General features: G+C 35.4%; 1 protein-coding gene across 4 annotated transcripts in view; it reads left to right on the top strand.

The window, feature by feature from the left end:
• Window positions 1–18,221, top strand: part of LOC125683912 (low-density lipoprotein receptor-related protein 4-like) — a 100,338-nt gene extending 82,117 nt beyond the window's left edge. For 2 of the 4 annotated variants that reach the window (XM_056141011.1, XM_056141014.1), the window contains 15 exons: window positions 1,594–1,756; window positions 4,667–4,889; window positions 5,010–5,144; window positions 7,133–7,310; window positions 7,932–8,044; window positions 10,894–10,999; window positions 11,101–11,195; window positions 11,883–12,031; window positions 12,828–12,972; window positions 13,697–13,810; window positions 13,977–14,031; window positions 14,119–14,186; window positions 14,453–14,549; window positions 14,642–14,801; window positions 16,736–18,221. In XM_056141011.1, coding sequence (XP_055996986.1) covers window positions 1,594–1,756; window positions 4,667–4,889; window positions 5,010–5,144; window positions 7,133–7,310; window positions 7,932–8,044; window positions 10,894–10,999; window positions 11,101–11,195; window positions 11,883–12,031; window positions 12,828–12,972; window positions 13,697–13,810; window positions 13,977–14,031; window positions 14,119–14,186; window positions 14,453–14,549; window positions 14,642–14,801; window positions 16,736–16,942 — 2,008 coding nt within the window. In that variant the 3' untranslated portion in view covers window positions 16,943–18,221. Of the gene's footprint in view, window positions 1–1,593; window positions 1,757–4,666; window positions 4,890–5,009; window positions 5,145–7,132; window positions 7,311–7,931; window positions 8,045–8,329; window positions 8,357–10,893; window positions 11,000–11,100; window positions 11,196–11,882; window positions 12,032–12,827; window positions 12,973–13,696; window positions 13,811–13,976; window positions 14,032–14,118; window positions 14,187–14,452; window positions 14,550–14,641; window positions 14,802–16,735 lie in introns of all 4 variants that reach the window. The other 2 variants (XM_056141012.1, XM_056141013.1) reach the window with 2 other exon arrangements.

Genomic DNA, 18,221 nt, shown 5'->3' with positions numbered 1-18,221 from the left:
ACATGTTTAAGAAAAACTAAATGCATAGTAATGTAGAACAGGAAGTCCTCTTCCAAAATTGTAAATTTGATGATCCTAGGGGTAGGGGTTTTGGTATTAAGGTGGGGCCAAACTTAGTATATAGTATTATATGTGTAAGTTTGCTGATACTGTATAAAATCTAAAAGCATATTTAGGAATAGCAGAAAAGGGTGTACAAAAAATGGTGCATTTCACAATCGAGGATTTAGACTGTAGGATGGGTCCAAATTAGTCATATCTTTTAATATTAATACACCTATTATCTTATGTAAAGCCTTTCATCAGTGTATGCACTTTTGAGGGCATTGAAGTTTTAAGAATACATCTTGTTTTATACTGTTGCTGAACATTAGAATTTAGCTTAAATATTCAGAACAGGATATTTTTTCTAGATTTTATAGCCCTTGGGAGTAGTGATACTTTTTCACTAGTACTCAGGTGACTGATAAGGCCTGTGGGCCTCTTGTTTCTGAACCAAGCTGCTTGTGTAATGATAGTTTTGCTCAAGCTTGTTTATTGCTAGGAACTGCTGCTCAGGTGAGTGATGTGGCCCATGAGCCTCGTTTAAGTATGTCTTGAATAGACAGTATCTATTTTTGTAATCAGCTCCTCTTATGCCATTTATTTGACATCCTTTAGATCTAATGTACGGCTGTTATGGAAGCATTGAGGATGTGCATGTGTCTTTTTGAAAGTGATCGGACAAGTTTCTTTCGAGATATCCAGGCCTGATCACCATGATGAGAAGAAGATGCCTATTGCTTTTTAAGGTCAAAGTTCAAGGTCATAGTATCAATTAATAGGAAAACCTTGTAGGCAGAATACAGACCAAACTATTGGGGCTAGGATCTTACAACTTGGTACATCTAATCACTATTATGAGAGGAAGATGCCTATTGTTTTTCAAGGTCAAGGTCATAGTATCAGTTAATAGGAAAACCTTGTAGGCAGCTAGAATACAGACTGAACTAATGAGATGATCATGAAATTGAATAATTGATGAATTTTCTTGAATAATTCATGAATAATATTCATGAAAATGCAATGAACTAAAAATTGGACATTTTTGGATTAATAAGACTAAGGACTGTCAATCTTGGTACATGTCATGTGGAGAATGCCCTTTGTTCTTCAAGATTAGAAGTCAAAGCCAAATTTGATACACATACATGTTCACCTTATGCCAAGCGGAGGATGCCTATTGTTTCTCAAGATCAAAGGTCTAGGTCATAGGATCACTTAGTAGAAAAGCCTTGTTTTTGTCTTCCAGATATTTTTACATTATGAATACAGGTATTTTGAAATTTTGTCACATTCCTCTCAGAGAAATACATGATCAATTCACATTTCAACTGGATTGGTGCACCATGACCTACTTTACTTTAGGACGAAAAGTAGGTCAAATAGTTTTCTGGAATTTTTCTCATCATGGATATAGACATTGCACAGAAGGTATAATGGGCATATTTTGTACCATTTGTGGTTCTTTTGTTGACAAATTTCAAAATAAGTTTGAACATACCATTTTGATAAGAAAGTTAAGCCCTAATATCTTACTCTGTTCATCATCAGGTACATATTTTTTACTGACTGGGGAAGGAACCCTCGAATTGAGAGGGCCTGGATGGATGGACAGAACAGAAAAGTTTTGATTGACCATGACTTGGGCTGGCCAAATGGACTTGTGATTGATATGCCTACGAATAGAATGATCTGGGCAGATGCCAGATTGGAGGTTAGTTTAATGATTATGAAATCAATCAAATATGTTTCCATGCGATACAGTCTGATTTAAATATGAAATCAGTTAAAAATGTCTCCATGCAAAAGTCTTGGATTCAAACCAGGAAATTGACCTCCAAAATGTTGTTTTGATGTTTTTATCAACATTTTTTGACATGAATGAATTAAAACAGCCATTTTGAATCCTGATTTTTAGCTCACCTGAGCTGAAAGCTCAAGTGAGCTTTTCTGATCACCCGTATTCCGGCGTCCGTCCGTCTGTCCGTCTGTAAACTTTTCACATTTTCAACTTCTTCTCAACAACCACTGGGCCAATTTCAACCAAAGTTGGCACAAAGCATCCTTAGGTAAAGGGAATTCTAAATTGTTAAAATAAAGGGCCAGGCCACCTTTCAAGGGGACATAATCAAGAAAAGGTAAAAATAGGGTAGGGTCATTAAAAAATCTTCTCAAGAACCACTGGGCCAGAAAAGATGAAATTTATAGATAAGCTTTATTAGGTAGTGCAAATTCTAATTGTTAAAATCATGGCCCCCAGGGGTCGGATGGGGCCACAATAGGGGATCAAAGTTTTACATACAAATATATAGGAAAAGTCTTTAAAAATCTTCTTCTCAAGAACCACTGAGCCAGAAAAGCTGAGATTTATATGAAAGCTTCCTTATATAATGCAGATTCTAAATTGTTAAAATCATGGCCCCCTGGGGTAGGATGGGGCCACAATAGGGGATCAAAGTTTTACATACAAATATATAGGAAAAATCTTTTAAAATCTTCTTCTCAAGAACCACTGAGCCAGAAAAGCTGAGATTTATATGAAAGCTTCCTGATATAGTGCAAATTCTAAATTGTTAAAATCATGGCCCCCGGGGGTCGGATGGGGCCACAATAGGGGATCAAAGTTTTACATACAAATATATAGGAAAAATCTTTAAAAATCTTCTTCCCAAGAACCACTAAGCCAGAAAAGCTGAGATTTATATGAAAGCTTTCTGATATAGTACAAATTCTAAATTGTTAAAATCATGGCCTCCGGGGGTCGGATGAGGCCACAATAGGGGATCAAAGTTTTACATATAAATATATAGGAAAAATCTTTAAAAATCTTCTTCCCAAGAACCACTAAGCCAGAAAAGCTGAGATTTATATGAAAGCTTCCTGATATAGTACAGATTCTAAATTGTTAAAATCATGGCCCACGGGGATCGGATGGGGCCACAATAGGGGGTCAAATTTTTTTTTTTTTTTGGGGGGGGGGGGGGTTTATATAGTGCAGATTCAAGTTATTTAAAATCATGGACCCCGGGGATTGGATGGGGCCTCAAGGGGGGCATCAAAGTTTTACATACAAATTTATAGGAAAAATCTTTTAAAATCTTCTTCTCAAGAACCACTGAGCCAGAAAAGCTGAGGATTATATGAAAGCTTCCTGATATAGTGCAGATTATAAATTGTTAAAATCCTGGCCCCCGGGGGTCGGATGGGGCCACAATAGGGGGTCAAAGTTTTACATACAAATATATAGGAAAAATCTTTGAAAATCTTCTTCCCAGAACCATTAAGCCAGAAAAGCTGAGATTTATATGAAAGCTTTCTGATATAGTGCAGATTCAGGTTTGTTAAAATCATGGCCCCCCTGGGGTAGGATGGGGCCACAATAGGGGATCAAAGTTTTACATACAAATATATAGGGAAAATCTTAAAAAATCTTCTTCTCAAGAACCATTGGGCCAAAGAAGTTCACATTTACATGAAAGCTTTCTGACATAGTGTAGATTCAAGTTTGCAAAAACCATGGCCTCCAGGGGTAGGTTGGGGCCATAATAGGGACTACGGATTTACATGCAAATATATATGGAAAGTCTTCTGATATGGACCAAGGTGACTCGGGTGAGCGATGTGGCCCATGGGCCTCTTGTTACTTTTAGGCAAGAAAAATTTCACTTTAAAGATTTATCTGTTTGGTGAAAGAGCAATCACTATTTATGTTTACTTCTCCGATTTAATGCAGCCATGGCACAAGTTGGGCTGAAACTCACGACTTCCTGGTCGTTAAGAAATGCTCTACCACTGAGCTACGCACCGCAAACAGTTAAGCAATGAATTATTATTTTTTGAAAGATGTAGTCTTATAACTGTAATGATGTGTGCATAAAAATTGAATAACGCACAGTGTGTTCTAAAAAAAAATTTGCACACACCATTACAGTTATATGATACTACAAAGTTTCATAGTCACACACAGAGCACAATGTCCAGTTTCTTTACGCAAAGCACACATTCTAATAAATAACAATGTTTCCTTGCCATATGTCTCAAAATTATATTCTCAAAATTACTGTCTGAATGTTAAGTCCAAACAAGTCGTAAATTTTGCTATAGGCGAATTATATACTGAAAACAAAGTGCAGGGGGGGGGGATAGATTGTCCAATTAAAACAATTAATTATCCATCCCACAAGGAAGCACTGGGACCATGTCACCTAAATAAACACCTAGTTAATGCTCCAGGCATTCACCATTATCCAGGTAAAGTTGAAATGGAAATAATTACACGCTTGAGTGTGTACATATGCTGCCATCACTTCGAGAGATCTAGAGTGCAAAACGATGAAATATGTTTTACGAGACCCAAATTTCACATAGAAAGACTAAACGTTAGAGAAATTGAGAGTAAATTTGCTTAGTTATATAGAGAAAAGCAAATGTGCCATAATTTCACTTGGAGAGATCAAGAACTTTGGGAGATCAAATCTCGAGTCATCTATACCATATTTCTATTGTTCTTGTTACTACAGTTTTTTGTATGGTTTGTAATACTCAGGTTACCATTAAGGCCCATGGGACTCCTGTTTTAAATTCAGTATTGCTTGATGAATTTCTTTTTGAAATTGTACTTCAGATGATAGGATGTGCAGACTTGGATGGCGGTAACAGAATGACATTGGTGGAGGGGGTCAAACATCCATATGGCTTGACTGTGTTTGGAAATGACATATACTGGACGGATTGGCAAAAAATGTCAATCCAAAGAGCAGACAAGTTCACTGGCAATAATATGGCCACGCTCCGATACAACTTGTCGGGGCTTATGGACATACATGCCATACAGCTAGACTTAAAAGGTTTGAAGACCATTGATTGGAAGACTTTAATACATTAGTATTACCCTTTTATATGTAGTTCAGTTGAAATTCACATATAGTATACATGTATTTATGACATGGTATTTCTTGTCTCATAAGGTTTAGAAAAACTGAACAAGTGTCAGAAGAGAAATGGTGGCTGTAGTCACCTGTGCCTTCCTAATCCTGGTGGTTATTCGTGTGTGTGTCCCACAGGTCTGAAACTATCAAAGGATAGCAAGCAGTGTCGCCAAGGTATCTTCTTTTCTGTGTGTTGTATGTGAATGTACACGTGAGTCATGAGCAGGATCTTCAGAGCAAGACAGAAATCATGTCATTTAGAGGTGTAGTGATATATTATTAAATATAGGATCTCCCATGGTTTGTGGTTTGATATGATTTATATTCAGCGAGTTGACATGTGTATTTTCTATCCCCAAGCCTTGGCGATTGACCAATGTTAAAAAATCTTCTCTACAACCGCCCATCTGTAAAATAAATCATAGATAAATGAATAAATGCATAGTCATGTAGAGCAAAAAGGCCTCTACCAAAATTGTAAATTCCATGATCCCCAGGGTAGACATTCTGATTTCATGCAGGGCAGGGCTGGGCCAAACTTGGTATATATTGTGTTAATATGTAAAACATTTAAATGATATCTTTTTTAATGCTATTGATACTAAATTGAAACTAAATAATTATATAGTTAGAACGAGCAGGTAAATATGCATTTCGTCAAATTGTACATGTGGGGGACGGGGTGTTACAGGCGTATTTGATGTTTATTTCTATCAAAGTTATAATGCAATTAATACTGAGAATTTCAGTAGTAATCTGTTTTAAAAACAACAGACATCTAGAATTAAAGGACAATGAAAGCATGTGATATAAACAGGCATATAGCATCATTTAAAAAGGGGGGGGGAGAGGAAGAAGTTGACTTCATAATATTGCCCGAGAATTCTTGACATGTAAATTTTTTTTTTTAAATCCAAAGCTCGAGAGGCAGCAAGGGTTGATCTTTCAGTTCCATTCATCAGTTAAATACTGGGTTGTTTTTTTTAACGGGGGGGGGGGGGGGGGGGGGGGGGGGGGGTCTTCCAACCTATCTTTAAATCAATCTCTGCAAGTACAAATATCCAACTTTGCATGTAATATATGGAGGGGGCAGACCTATTGTTTCTATGTGCCATATAATTGTTTTTATGCTTTTAATTGAGGTGCGAGAAGAGCTCTAAGTTTAATGAATTACACAAAATTTAACTTTCAAAAGATTGAATCACACGCGAAAAAAAATAATTCAACAGAAATATTATACTAGAGATATCAATTCGAGAAAATTAACACATTCTGTTTATTGATATATAATTAACACGTTCTGTTTATTGATATATAATTAACACATATAATTAACACGTTCTGTTTATTGATATATAATTAACACGTTCTGTTTATTGATATATAATTAACACGTTCTGTTTATTGATATATAATTAACACGTTCTGTTTATTGATATATAATTAACACATTCTGTTTATTGATATATAATTAACACATTCTGTTTATTGATATATAATTAACATGTTCTGTTTATTGATATATAATTAACACATTCTGTTATATAATTAACACATTCTGTTTATTGATATATAATTAACACATTCTGTTTATTGATATATAATTAACACATTCTGATATATAATTAACACATTCTGATATATAATTAACACGTTCTGTTTATTGATATATAATTAACACATTCTGTTTATTGATATATAATTAACACGTTCTGTTTATTGATATATAATTAACACATTCTGTTTATTGATATATAATTAACACATTCTGTTTATTGATATATAATTAACACGTTCTGTTTATTGATATATAATTAACACATTCTGATATATAATTAACACGTTCTGTTTATTGATATATAATTAACACGTTCTGTTTATTGATATATAATTAACACATTCTGTTTATTGATATATAATTAACACATTCTGTTTATTGACCCCTGGTGTACCGTAAGCAACAAGTAGTTCTGTAAAGTATGAAATAATAAGTTGATAATGTACATGTGTTTTAGGCATATCTTAATTATTGCATGTGTTTTGGTTGTTGAAAATATTGATAAAAATTAATAATGAAGGATTGCTGATGTACTAATGACATCCCGATTCTGATCTAAAGAAGTCGATGACTTACTGATTTGGATTCATGTGTTGACTTTCAGTTCCAGAGAAGTTTCTCTTGTTTGCCAGTAGAGGAAGTGTCCGTCGGATTTCTATGGATACAAATGATACAATCGATGTCTTCTTACCATTGAAAGATCTGCACAATGTCATTGCTTTAGATTATGATTACAAAGAGGAGAAGATCTACTACACAGATGTTCATCAAGATGTCATCAAGTATGTGGAATGAAATTAATGTTGGAATGCAGAAATTTTTAAGACTGTTATACTGGGTCAGAACAAGCCCTGTGAACAGCACCAATCAATCACAAATTAACAAGATTTATTTACATCTATTGAAAGAAAAATATGACAATGAATTACTTACTTATGATGGGTATACAATAATTCAGTGGCTGATGCCGGTTAAATGTCAAGCTAAATTCAAACACAAAATAGCTCTCAAATCCAATCAAAGTAATTCCCGTAGTCCCCAGATTTAAATTAATGAATCCTAATCTAATTCCAAATGCTTAATTACCAGTCTTAATATCACAGAATTTACAGTGTACATGTATTTATACTAAAAATGAACTTTCCAGAGCCTTCATCATGAAAGACAGTTATATAATCTTTACAACAAAACAGGTGTTACTGTAGGTCATTTTTATATTAAAGCATCAAACATCTAAAAAAAAAAAAAAAAAAAAAAAAAAAAATTAGTCACAGGTATCAATCAAGTATAAATGCACTACACAGCAAGACACACAGTCTAACAAGTGTTTTGTTCAGCAATTACTTGCAAAAGGGTATTTCACAGACTAAATAAAGTTGCAAGTCTCACCTATGTAACTTCAGACGGGCCAATTTCAATGGGAGCCAGTCCGAGGTGATTGTCGCCTCCAATCTGAAGACTACAGATGGTCTGGCTGTGGATTGGATAGGTAGAAATCTGTACTGGACTGACACAGGTATGTGGATAGGTAGAAATCTGTACTGGACTGACACAGGTATGTGGATAGGTAGAAATCTGTAGTGGACAGACACAGGTATGTGGATAGGTAGAAATCTGTAGTGGACTGACACAGGTATGTGGATAGGTAGAAATCTGTAGTGGACTGACACAGGTATGTGGATAGGTAGAAATCTGTAGTGGACTGACACAGGTATGTGGAAAGGTAGAAATCTGTAGTGGACAGACACAGGTATGTGGATAGGTAGAAATCTGTAGTGGACTGACACAGGTATGTGGATAGGTAGAAATCTGTACTGGACAGACACAGGTATGTGGATAGGTAGAAATCTGTACTGAACTGACACAGGTATGTGGATAGGTAGAAATCTGTAGTGGACTGACACAGGTATGTGGATAGGTAGAAATCTGTAGTGGACTGACACAGGTATGTGGAAAGGTAGAAATCTGTACTGGACTGACACAGGTATGTGGATAGGTAGAAATCTGTAGTGGACTGACACAGGTATGTGAATAGGTAGAAATCTGTACTGGACTGACACAGGTATGTGGATAGGTAGAAATCTGTAGTGGACAGACACAGGTATGTGGATAGGTAGAAATCTGTAGTGGACAGACACAGGTATGTGGGGATTACAACTGGACAGACACCTAGTATATAGATTAATGTGGGGGTAAGAACATATGCCATGTTCTGATGTTTTCTCTAAAATAATATCTCAATATGAGGGGTTCTTGTATGATTTCCGAAATAGGTTTAACTTTTATAATGTAGTAATTTTACAACACTTTGTATATCAGACTGGGTAACCTCGGCTGAGATTCGGCTTGGCTGAATATTTGGACTGACACCTTCACCGAATCTCGAAGCAGTCCTTCATAATGTCAGAAAATTCACTTTTAGCTTCGGACGGTTCTAGATAGTAATGTGTACTTAAGTGACACTGCTTGTTCGCTTCAAATAAGTTACTTGACTATTAAACCAAATCTGTATCACTATCAATGCTGCATTATTTACCATCTAAGTATGTAAATTCCATAAAATAAACTTTTACTAAATTTTCCATTCAAATGCTGACTTCCATGGCGTAATATTTTATCTCCTGAAATTGAAGAGTTCCACTGGTACATCCCAAGAGGTAGATGACCCTATTGATTTTGAGGTCACATGGTCAAATGTCAAGGGTTAAACTGGACATAGGAATATACTGTCCACTCAATATCTTGAGAACCTTTTGCTTGACAGACATCAAACTTGGTACACTGTATAGCTTCAGGAGAAGATGATCCCTATTGACTGTGAGGTCACATGGTCAAGGGTTGAACTGGACATAGTAATATACATGTATTGTCTCCTATATTTTAAGAATTATTTGCTTTAGTGACACCAAACTTGGTACACTGGTACAGCATAAGGAGTAGATGACCCCTATTGATTTTAGGTCACATGGTCAATCCACCCCAGACATAGGAAGATATTGACTGCTTAATATCTTGAATTGGTTTGGCACTACTATCGATTAAATGATACATGTGTATAACCATTTTCAACTTTACACCATGGGGGGAGGGGGGGGTATATGTGTTTTACAAACATCTCTTGTTTAAATTAGCGATATACAAGACGGTATGTGGAGATACAATGTATCAGTAACTAGATAATACAGACTATAAGAACTCTTCAATTTCAGGAGATTAAATATTGTGCCATGGAAGTCATCATTTGAATGGAAAATTTATTGACTCTTCATTTTAGGATTTCCATACCTAGACAGTAAGCAATGCAAAATTAATAGTGATAGTTAGTTGAACAGTCAAATCACTTATATGAAGCGAACAGCTGTGTCACCAAAGTGCACATTAATTGCTAAAACTGGCCGAAGCTGAAAGTAAATTTCCAGACATGAATTTTGAAGGACTGCTCCGAGATTCAGTGAAGGTGTCAGTCCAAATATTCAACCAAGCCGAATCTCAGCTGAGATTATAGACTGGGTAGCTCAGTGGTACCCGATTGTCCCAAAGATTTTGCACTCCTTTGCTACAGTAATGTTAATTTATACAACTTAATATAATACATGAGAGCAATCTAATCAAAATCAGATCTTCTCTAACCGTTACACTGGAGAAGGATCTGACAGCATTGCATTTGAGGTCATGGTATTGACCCCAGTCTCATGAATAATTCAAGAAATATTTGACCCATAACAATAGCCTGACAAATCAGGAATCATTTTACCAAAAAATGGCATTGATCGATGTTGAGTTTAAACAAATTCCAAATATCAGCATTAAAAGAAGAGCAAAGGAAGATCTTAGATATTATACATCCTCTGTCGTTAGATTATATTTTCTGTGGTGTTCTTACATTGCTCATGGCTGCTGCCATCTTCTTTGATTATTCTCCCTTGCTTCTCGGTAATTATTAACGTGTATGATTTCCGATATAACAGCAAGACTTTCATGTTAGGGAAAGTCGTCATTTGATTGGTCAAGTTTGAAAGATGAAATAACATGACATCAAGTGCAATGCTGTCAGAACCTTCTCCAGTGTAATGGTTAAAGAACATCTGATTTTAATTAGATTTAAATGTACCCCAAGATAGAAACGAGATAGAATGTACAATGCAAGTGAATCATACATGAAATATTACATAAAATTATATATTATTGAGAAATGTTGCTTATGTCCATAAGGATATGTAAAATACAGAAGTTTTAACAATGGTATATAGGAATTAATTAATACATGGAAAATTAAAGCAGTTTGTTTCAATTTAGCATTACATTAAAATGAAAGGAAAATATACAGCAATCAACATTTTGTTAGAGTTGTTATTCAATGTGCAGGTCATGATAAGATAGAAGTTGCCTGGCTGGATGGTAGAAACAGAAAAACACTCGTAAATGAAAATCTGGATGAACCACGAGCAATAACTCTGCATCCTAACAAAGGGTAAACTATAAGACAGATGAGTGAGTGGAATGATTGTTTTGCTGATTTTATCTACAATCTAGGAAATGAGTCAAGTAATCATATTACTTTCTACAATGTAGGTGGATGTTCTGGACAGACTGGGGAAACAAACCAAAGATCGAGAAAGCCTTTATGGATGGTACTAATCGAAATGTCATAGTTGATACTGGTCTAGGTAAGTAAATATCTTAATCTAGAGAAAAATAATAATCGAATCAAAGTCTTGAAATACAAGCTTTTGAAAAGTTGGCGTGTTTTGATAATTAGAGGGTTTCTTGATCTGAAATTGTATGCCTCTGACATCAATCACTAGTGTAACAATCTACAAGAGCAGATCAAAGGATTCAATTTTAATCATAGTGCATAATAAATTCATATTTACCTAACAACCTGTGAGTACATGAAGGGTCAGCAAACACCTAGCACATGTTAATTATGACCAATTATTAATTATGCTCCTCCCTGTCCAAAAAAACCCTGACACAAGGAGACAGGTAAATTCACACATCCTGATACACAGGTGCAGCAATGGCTTACATATACATGTAATGTCCTGATTTCTGATTGGCTAGCCACAAAGAACTGGTGTGGGATTTTAAATTCAGGTTTGAAATCAGAGTTTGTTGTTGGAAATGGGAAAATTTTTACGAAATTCTGAGGATTTTTAGGAATGGCTTCCGCCAATCCTTAAAATTGGGAGAGTGCCACCTAAATTGGTAAAGTAGGCTTGTATGCTTGTGTTGGCAATCCTTGGGTGCAAGTCGTCCTGGTAATTTCACCACTACAAGTTCATTAACTCTAAATTATTTTCACAATACAGGGTTGTATCTAATTGTAATAGTATCATGACATTTTTTTGCAGGATTTCCCAATGGCCTCTCCATTGATTATGACATGCAGAGATTATACTGGGTGGATGCCAAATTAGATAGAATCGAGACTTCTGATTTTAATGGTGACCACAGGGTTGTGTTAATCAATGATGTCATTCATCCTTTTGGATTAGCTGTGGTAAGTTTCAAAATTCTTCTAGTCCTAGTTGATGCTAGTAGTAGTTGTAATGATAGGTATTACAATTCTGAGGTTTTCATCATCTCACAAAATAATCACCCTACTGACCGCGAGTCATTATCTCACAAAACAATCACTCTACTGACCGCGAGTCATCATCTCACGAAACAATCTCCCTACTGACCGCGAGTCATCATCTCACACTCACAAAACAATCACTCTACTGACCATGAGTCATCATCTCACAAAACAATCACCCTACTGACCATGAGTCATCATCTCACACTCACAAAACAATCACTCTACTGACCACGAGTCATCATCTCACCAAACAATCACCCTACTGACCGCGAGTCATCATCTCACACTCACAAAACAATCACTCTACTAACCGAGTCATCATCTCACAAAACAATCACTCTACTGGCCGCGAGTCATCATCTCGCAAAACAACCACTCTACTGACTCAGCCATCATCAAACTTGCAAGACAATGTCACTCTGCTGACCGAGACATCGGCTCACATTTACAATTAAGACACACAGTTACTACTAACCAAGTAAATTGAGTGTTCTAACAAACATACCATTCAAAAGATAAATGAAGGACATTTTTGTAATCTCAGGACTATATCTTAAAAATTGTTTAAGCAGTATATATCAATGAACTTGGAAGAAAATAGAATTGCCAAGAAAAGATTTTGGGATGGGGGTGGGGTATTAGAAATGCTATCAAATGATTCAAGAATAATTTCGTCAAAATCATGCTTGACTGCAAAGGAAAAAACTTATTTCAGTATGACACGTACATCTATTGGACGGACTGGCAGACAGAGCAGATAGAAAGAGCCAGTAAAAGGACTGGGTTAGACAGGACAGTCATCTTAAAGAACTTGGTTGGACTGATGGACATAGAATTTGTGGCCCCTGACAGACAGAATGGTGGGTATACCTTTTGGAGAAGATGATCAAAGGAGAAAAATGTTTAAAATCAGAGTCCAGACCAGTTCTTTGTAATAAAACAGCATCAGATGCTCATATTTGACACAAAGCTTTCTTGAGATATTAAGTTGTGTCTTGACCCTGACCAAATGTTTTCATTCAGAGAGATATTAAACTCCAGGGTATAGTGTTAAACTTGTGATGCATGTGATGATGTCATATGCTGTAGTGACTCTTTGTTACTTGTGATGCATGTGATGATGTCATATGCTGTAGTGACTCTTTGAAAAGACCCAAAAGTTTCAATTGTATGTGGTATATGGTCCATCCCTATGTAAAGCAGAAACTGTCAATGTGTGGATGCATGCTGAATTTCACATACTGTTTACTGGGAAACATTTTTAGCCTACTGCTTTGTCAGATGATTTTGTCTCAATTTGAATTTGAGCAGAGCTAGCTTGCTATAAAAATTATAAAACTTTTATCAAATTCACCCAAGTTGTGTAATTGGACCACAAAGGATTTAGGTGAAATGTGGGAATGTCAGTTTTCCTGGTGTGCTTCAGTTTGAATGATCCCATAATAACCAGCAGTCCCACTGAGACAGTTTGTAGATAGCATATATTGTGTACTCCATGTGTCAGACTCATTTAAGATACACATTCTGTACCGTGATGAACACTGCTATGACATGTGACATCTGTTGTTTATTGGAACTCTCTAGTTATTTTAGGTAACAGCGGATGTGGTGGTTGTTCTCACTTGTGTTTGACCACACCAAATGGATTTCAGTGTGCTTGTCCTGACAAAGCTGACCATAAAAGACCATGTGTCTCGGGTAAGTCACTGGCCAAAGTCTGCAATATCGGGATACACATCTTATAGTGCACATTATCAGTCAGTTTGAATTGTTTCACTTCATACATATAGACCAGTAGGCCTTGAGACAGTATAAACCCCATTATGGACTTTGTATTCACTTTAAAGGTGTTTTTTTTTTATAGCGCACAATAAAGAGGTGTCCTCTGACAAGAATTCCGGTTTTGTTAATTCGGAAGGGTAAGTAGTTATACTAATTTCAATAATGAAGAAGTTTCTTCAGACAGTATGCCTTTACTTTAACATTGTGCATTTGTTGTTTAATAGCTGCAGTGCTGAGGACTCTGCACGTGGTTTGTGTGGCACCCCCTCTCCTGTTTTTCCTAACACTGAAGGTAGGTTGGAATGGTAAAAGTAGGTTCATGTAGAAATAGATAGCTTTATTACATTTTCAACAGTGAAATACTATAATTTATCCATTGAATAAAAATGATATTTTCCCTTCAGTGAAAATGACAACTGATTGTGACGTTATGGTGTGCATTATTATGTTAAAAAAAATCCTGTTGTACTCGTGAAATGAATTCCACATCCAACTCCAAAGCATTGAATATCCTCTATTTATTTGATCCTTCATATCGTGTTTTCTGTGTTATTTCAGAACATGCAGACATCAAAAGAGCAATGATAGCTTTGGGAATAGGAATTCTGGTTCTTGTCATATTGATTATCATTGTAGTCTTCAGATTTAAACACAGGTATACAAACAATCAAAATTGGTTTGAAAATATCTACTTGAATTCTGAATGAAGACGAAATCATGTTATATTGCTTCAAATGTATTTTTCAGGAGAAAAAGACAAACATACAGAGTTGAGAATGATGAATTGTCGTCCTTGACCTTTGCAAATCCCACTTACCAGAAAACTAGTACAGAGACTATCAACTTGGATAAGAACTCATTATCTGGGTCACAGGAATGGAAAATATTTAAATTCAACAAAAAGAAGGTCAGAATCATACCCGGAGAAGAGACATTTGTTTTAGCTCACCTGATCTTTCAAAGTGCTCGAGCTTTTCTGATCAAAATTTCTTTGTCAACTGTTTTTGTCTATCTAAGTTAAAAGTGTTACGTTTGATGTGGTGCCGGGATCAACAATTGAACCTTTGGGTTGACCTGGTTGTGAGGTAAGTGCCCAGGCTAGGTTTTGTTAGCTCTTCTGAGCCGAAGGCTCAAAGAGCTAATCATATGGCCATATGTCTGGCGTGCGGTGTGCATCAACTTTTTGTAAAAAGGGCTATATCTCAAGAACCCCTTGGCCAATTTTTGTCAATTTTTTTACAGGGTATCCTTGGCCGAAGGGCTTTCATTTGTACTAAAACTAGGGTTGTGACCCTTTAACAATGGGAGATAATTAGGAAAATGCAAACAAAAGTAGTGGTTGCTAAAAAATCTTCTTCTCAAGAACCACTGGGCAAATTATCACCAAACTTATGCATAAGGATGAGGATAGGTTGTAGATAAAAAAAAATGTTCAAGGCATCATCCTGGGGCAAAGGGTGTGGTCTCAAGGTCACTTCAAAGTTGACCTTAAATTTTGTTTTGTTAAAACTTTGATATTTTGCTTAGTATAAGGACTAGGATCATCAAATTCTGTCAGTTGATGCATCTTAGGACCTAATATCATGTTGTCTCAAAAGTAGGTCATGGTGACCTACTTTTTGAATTTCACAGGTAATTATTATTAAATGGATTTTGATGCATATCTTGGACACTATTGAGCCTATGATCATCAAAAGTTGTCAGTTGATGGATCATGGGACCTTGAAGTGCGTCATGTGAAAAGTATGTCACCATGACCTACTTTCTGAATTTTTTGGCTAATCATTTATGAATACATTTTAGGTTGTTATTTCAGATACCGAGATGTTTAAAATCATCAAACCTTGTAAGTTGATGCGTCTAGAGGCCTCAAAACATATTTATAAAAAAAAAAAAAGTGGGTCACAGTGACCTACTTTTCGAATTTTTCAGACATTCAAATTTCACATTTTCAATTTTAGATGCATATTTTGGACAATATGAAAGCTAGGATCATCAAACTTTGTCAGTTGATGCATTTTGAGTTTTCATAGTTTGTTGACCAAAAAGTAGGTCACCATGACCTACTTTTGGAATTTGATGGCTCTATTTGAATATTTCAGATACTATTTGACTTCTAATCATCAAACTTTGTCAGTTGATGCATCTTGAGTCTTCATAGTTTGTTGACCAAAAAGTAGGTCACCGTGACCTACTTTTGGAATTTGATGGCTCTATTTTAATATTTCAGATACGATTTGACTTGCAATTATCAAACTTTGTCAATTGATGCATGTTGAGTCTTCAGAGTGTGTTGACTAAAAAGTAGGTCATCGTGACCTATTTTTCAATTTTGACAGCTATATTTGAATATTCCAGATACTATTTTGACTTCCAATCATCAAACTTTGTCAGTTGATGGGTCTTGAGTCTTCAGAGTGTGTCGACCAAAAAGTAGGTCACTGTGACCTTCTTTTGGAATTTGTCCAATATATTTGAATACTATTTGACTTGTCAGTTGATGCATTTTGAGTCTTCAGTGAGTCGACCAAAAGTAGGTCACTGTGACCTATTTTTGGACAGTTACATTTAAATTTTCAGGTACTATTTGACTTAACATCATCAAACTTTGTTAATTGATAAATCTTGGTTAGTGAGAATTTTTGCCTGTTCTACAATGTATCAGAAGAGCGATTTTAGGCCCATGGGCCTCTTGTATAGTCTTCAATCTTGTTAAAATTTCACATGCATTCTTCATTGACATTTGAGTTGTATTTTGATATACAGATATACTGGTAAACTCGGCTTCCTTGCAGTAGTTCACAGTAGGAAACATAGTTCATTGTCGGAATTTATTTTCAGGAGAAAGTGTCCTTCCTGTTGCCAACAAGAGACAAAGCTGTGAATAACTCCGAGAGAGCAATCTTAGTCACTCAGGCTGACACCCACGCAGTATGTCATTCGCAACACTGTTCTGACAGAGTTGTGAACAAAAACATTTTTAAACCAAAGAATTCTAAAGATCTGAACTCCAGACACTCTGTGCCCTACAAACAGGTGGATACATAGCACTTGTATTCCATGTTTACGTGTAAACTGCCATTGTGTTTATATCATGAACAAATCAAGTCTTTTTTGGCATCATAGAGCATCATAATTATAAACTCCAGCCTAACTGAACAGGCACTGCCAGATGCATGGTCACTAGGTGTGATTCACATGTTAACAGGCACTGCCAGATGCATGGTCACTAGATGTGATTCACATGTTAACACACAGTTGTTCCCAGACATCGTTTCACACATCGTTTCACTTCATGACACTGTCCATTTATCCAGTGACGAAAGTCCCACTGTGAGTTTATGTCTGACCGGCTACAGTCCACATTAACTGACCCGTCACTGGGAAATGTGCAAGTATAGTTATATTCTTTTGTGATCCATATTTGGTGCTATATACATATATATATTGAACTAGTGTACATGTTGACAGTGTAAATTTCTTGGATATTCAATGCTGTGTTGTTAGATGTAGAAAATGATTTTATGAGTGAGAAGGATTTTTTTTTTTACAAGTGTGAAGCATTAGTAAAAATATCTCAAAGATCCTTTCTCACAAGTGAAATAAATTCTACAACATCAATTTTTCTGTTTATCACATTTTCTTTGGTTTTTCCTTTACCACATTTAGCTGTCTCTGATAAATACATTGATGTTCAAAATTATATGGTGTAGAAATTATAACACTTTAAGAAAGATGTAAAAGATATAGAAATTAATACATTTGAACAATAGTCAATATGACAACTTAAATTCAATATTATTTTGGTTATTGAAACATGAAAAATTTGATTTGAACATATTTTATTGACAAATTTAATTTTTATATCAAAAATTAATGTGATCATTTATATTGCAAATGAATATTCATTCTAGCAGTTCGCTAGTTGTGGTTGTTTTCTTCAGACTGTGAAGTTATTGCTTTTGTTGTTTTTACAGGGTAAAAATATCAATTTTTAATTAATAGATAAATAACAGTATCTTGCTGTTGAAAAAATATAATAAATGTACATATACCCACAAGGCATTATATTGAAAGTATTTCGTGACCTTTTTGTGTTAGGTTCAGTTTTGTTTTTATATACAAGCAGCTTTTATACATGTACATGATAATTTACAGCTCTAACTTTTATGCATATTTTGATACATAAATGTTTGGTTTTTTTTATAACACTAACAATGTCAGTGAGTTGTGTACTTGTACAGACTCTCATTTACCTTGTTACATATTACAATACTGTAGATTTACATTTTCTCCTTTTTTAATAAAATACATATAATCAATTCAA

This window comes from Ostrea edulis, chromosome 6, assembly GCF_947568905.1.
Source record: "Ostrea edulis chromosome 6, xbOstEdul1.1, whole genome shotgun sequence".
NCBI lineage: Eukaryota > Metazoa > Mollusca > Bivalvia > Ostreida > Ostreidae > Ostrea > Ostrea edulis.
Note: the sequence above shows the minus strand (reverse complement) of the source record. Positions and strands in the feature narration are given on the sequence as shown.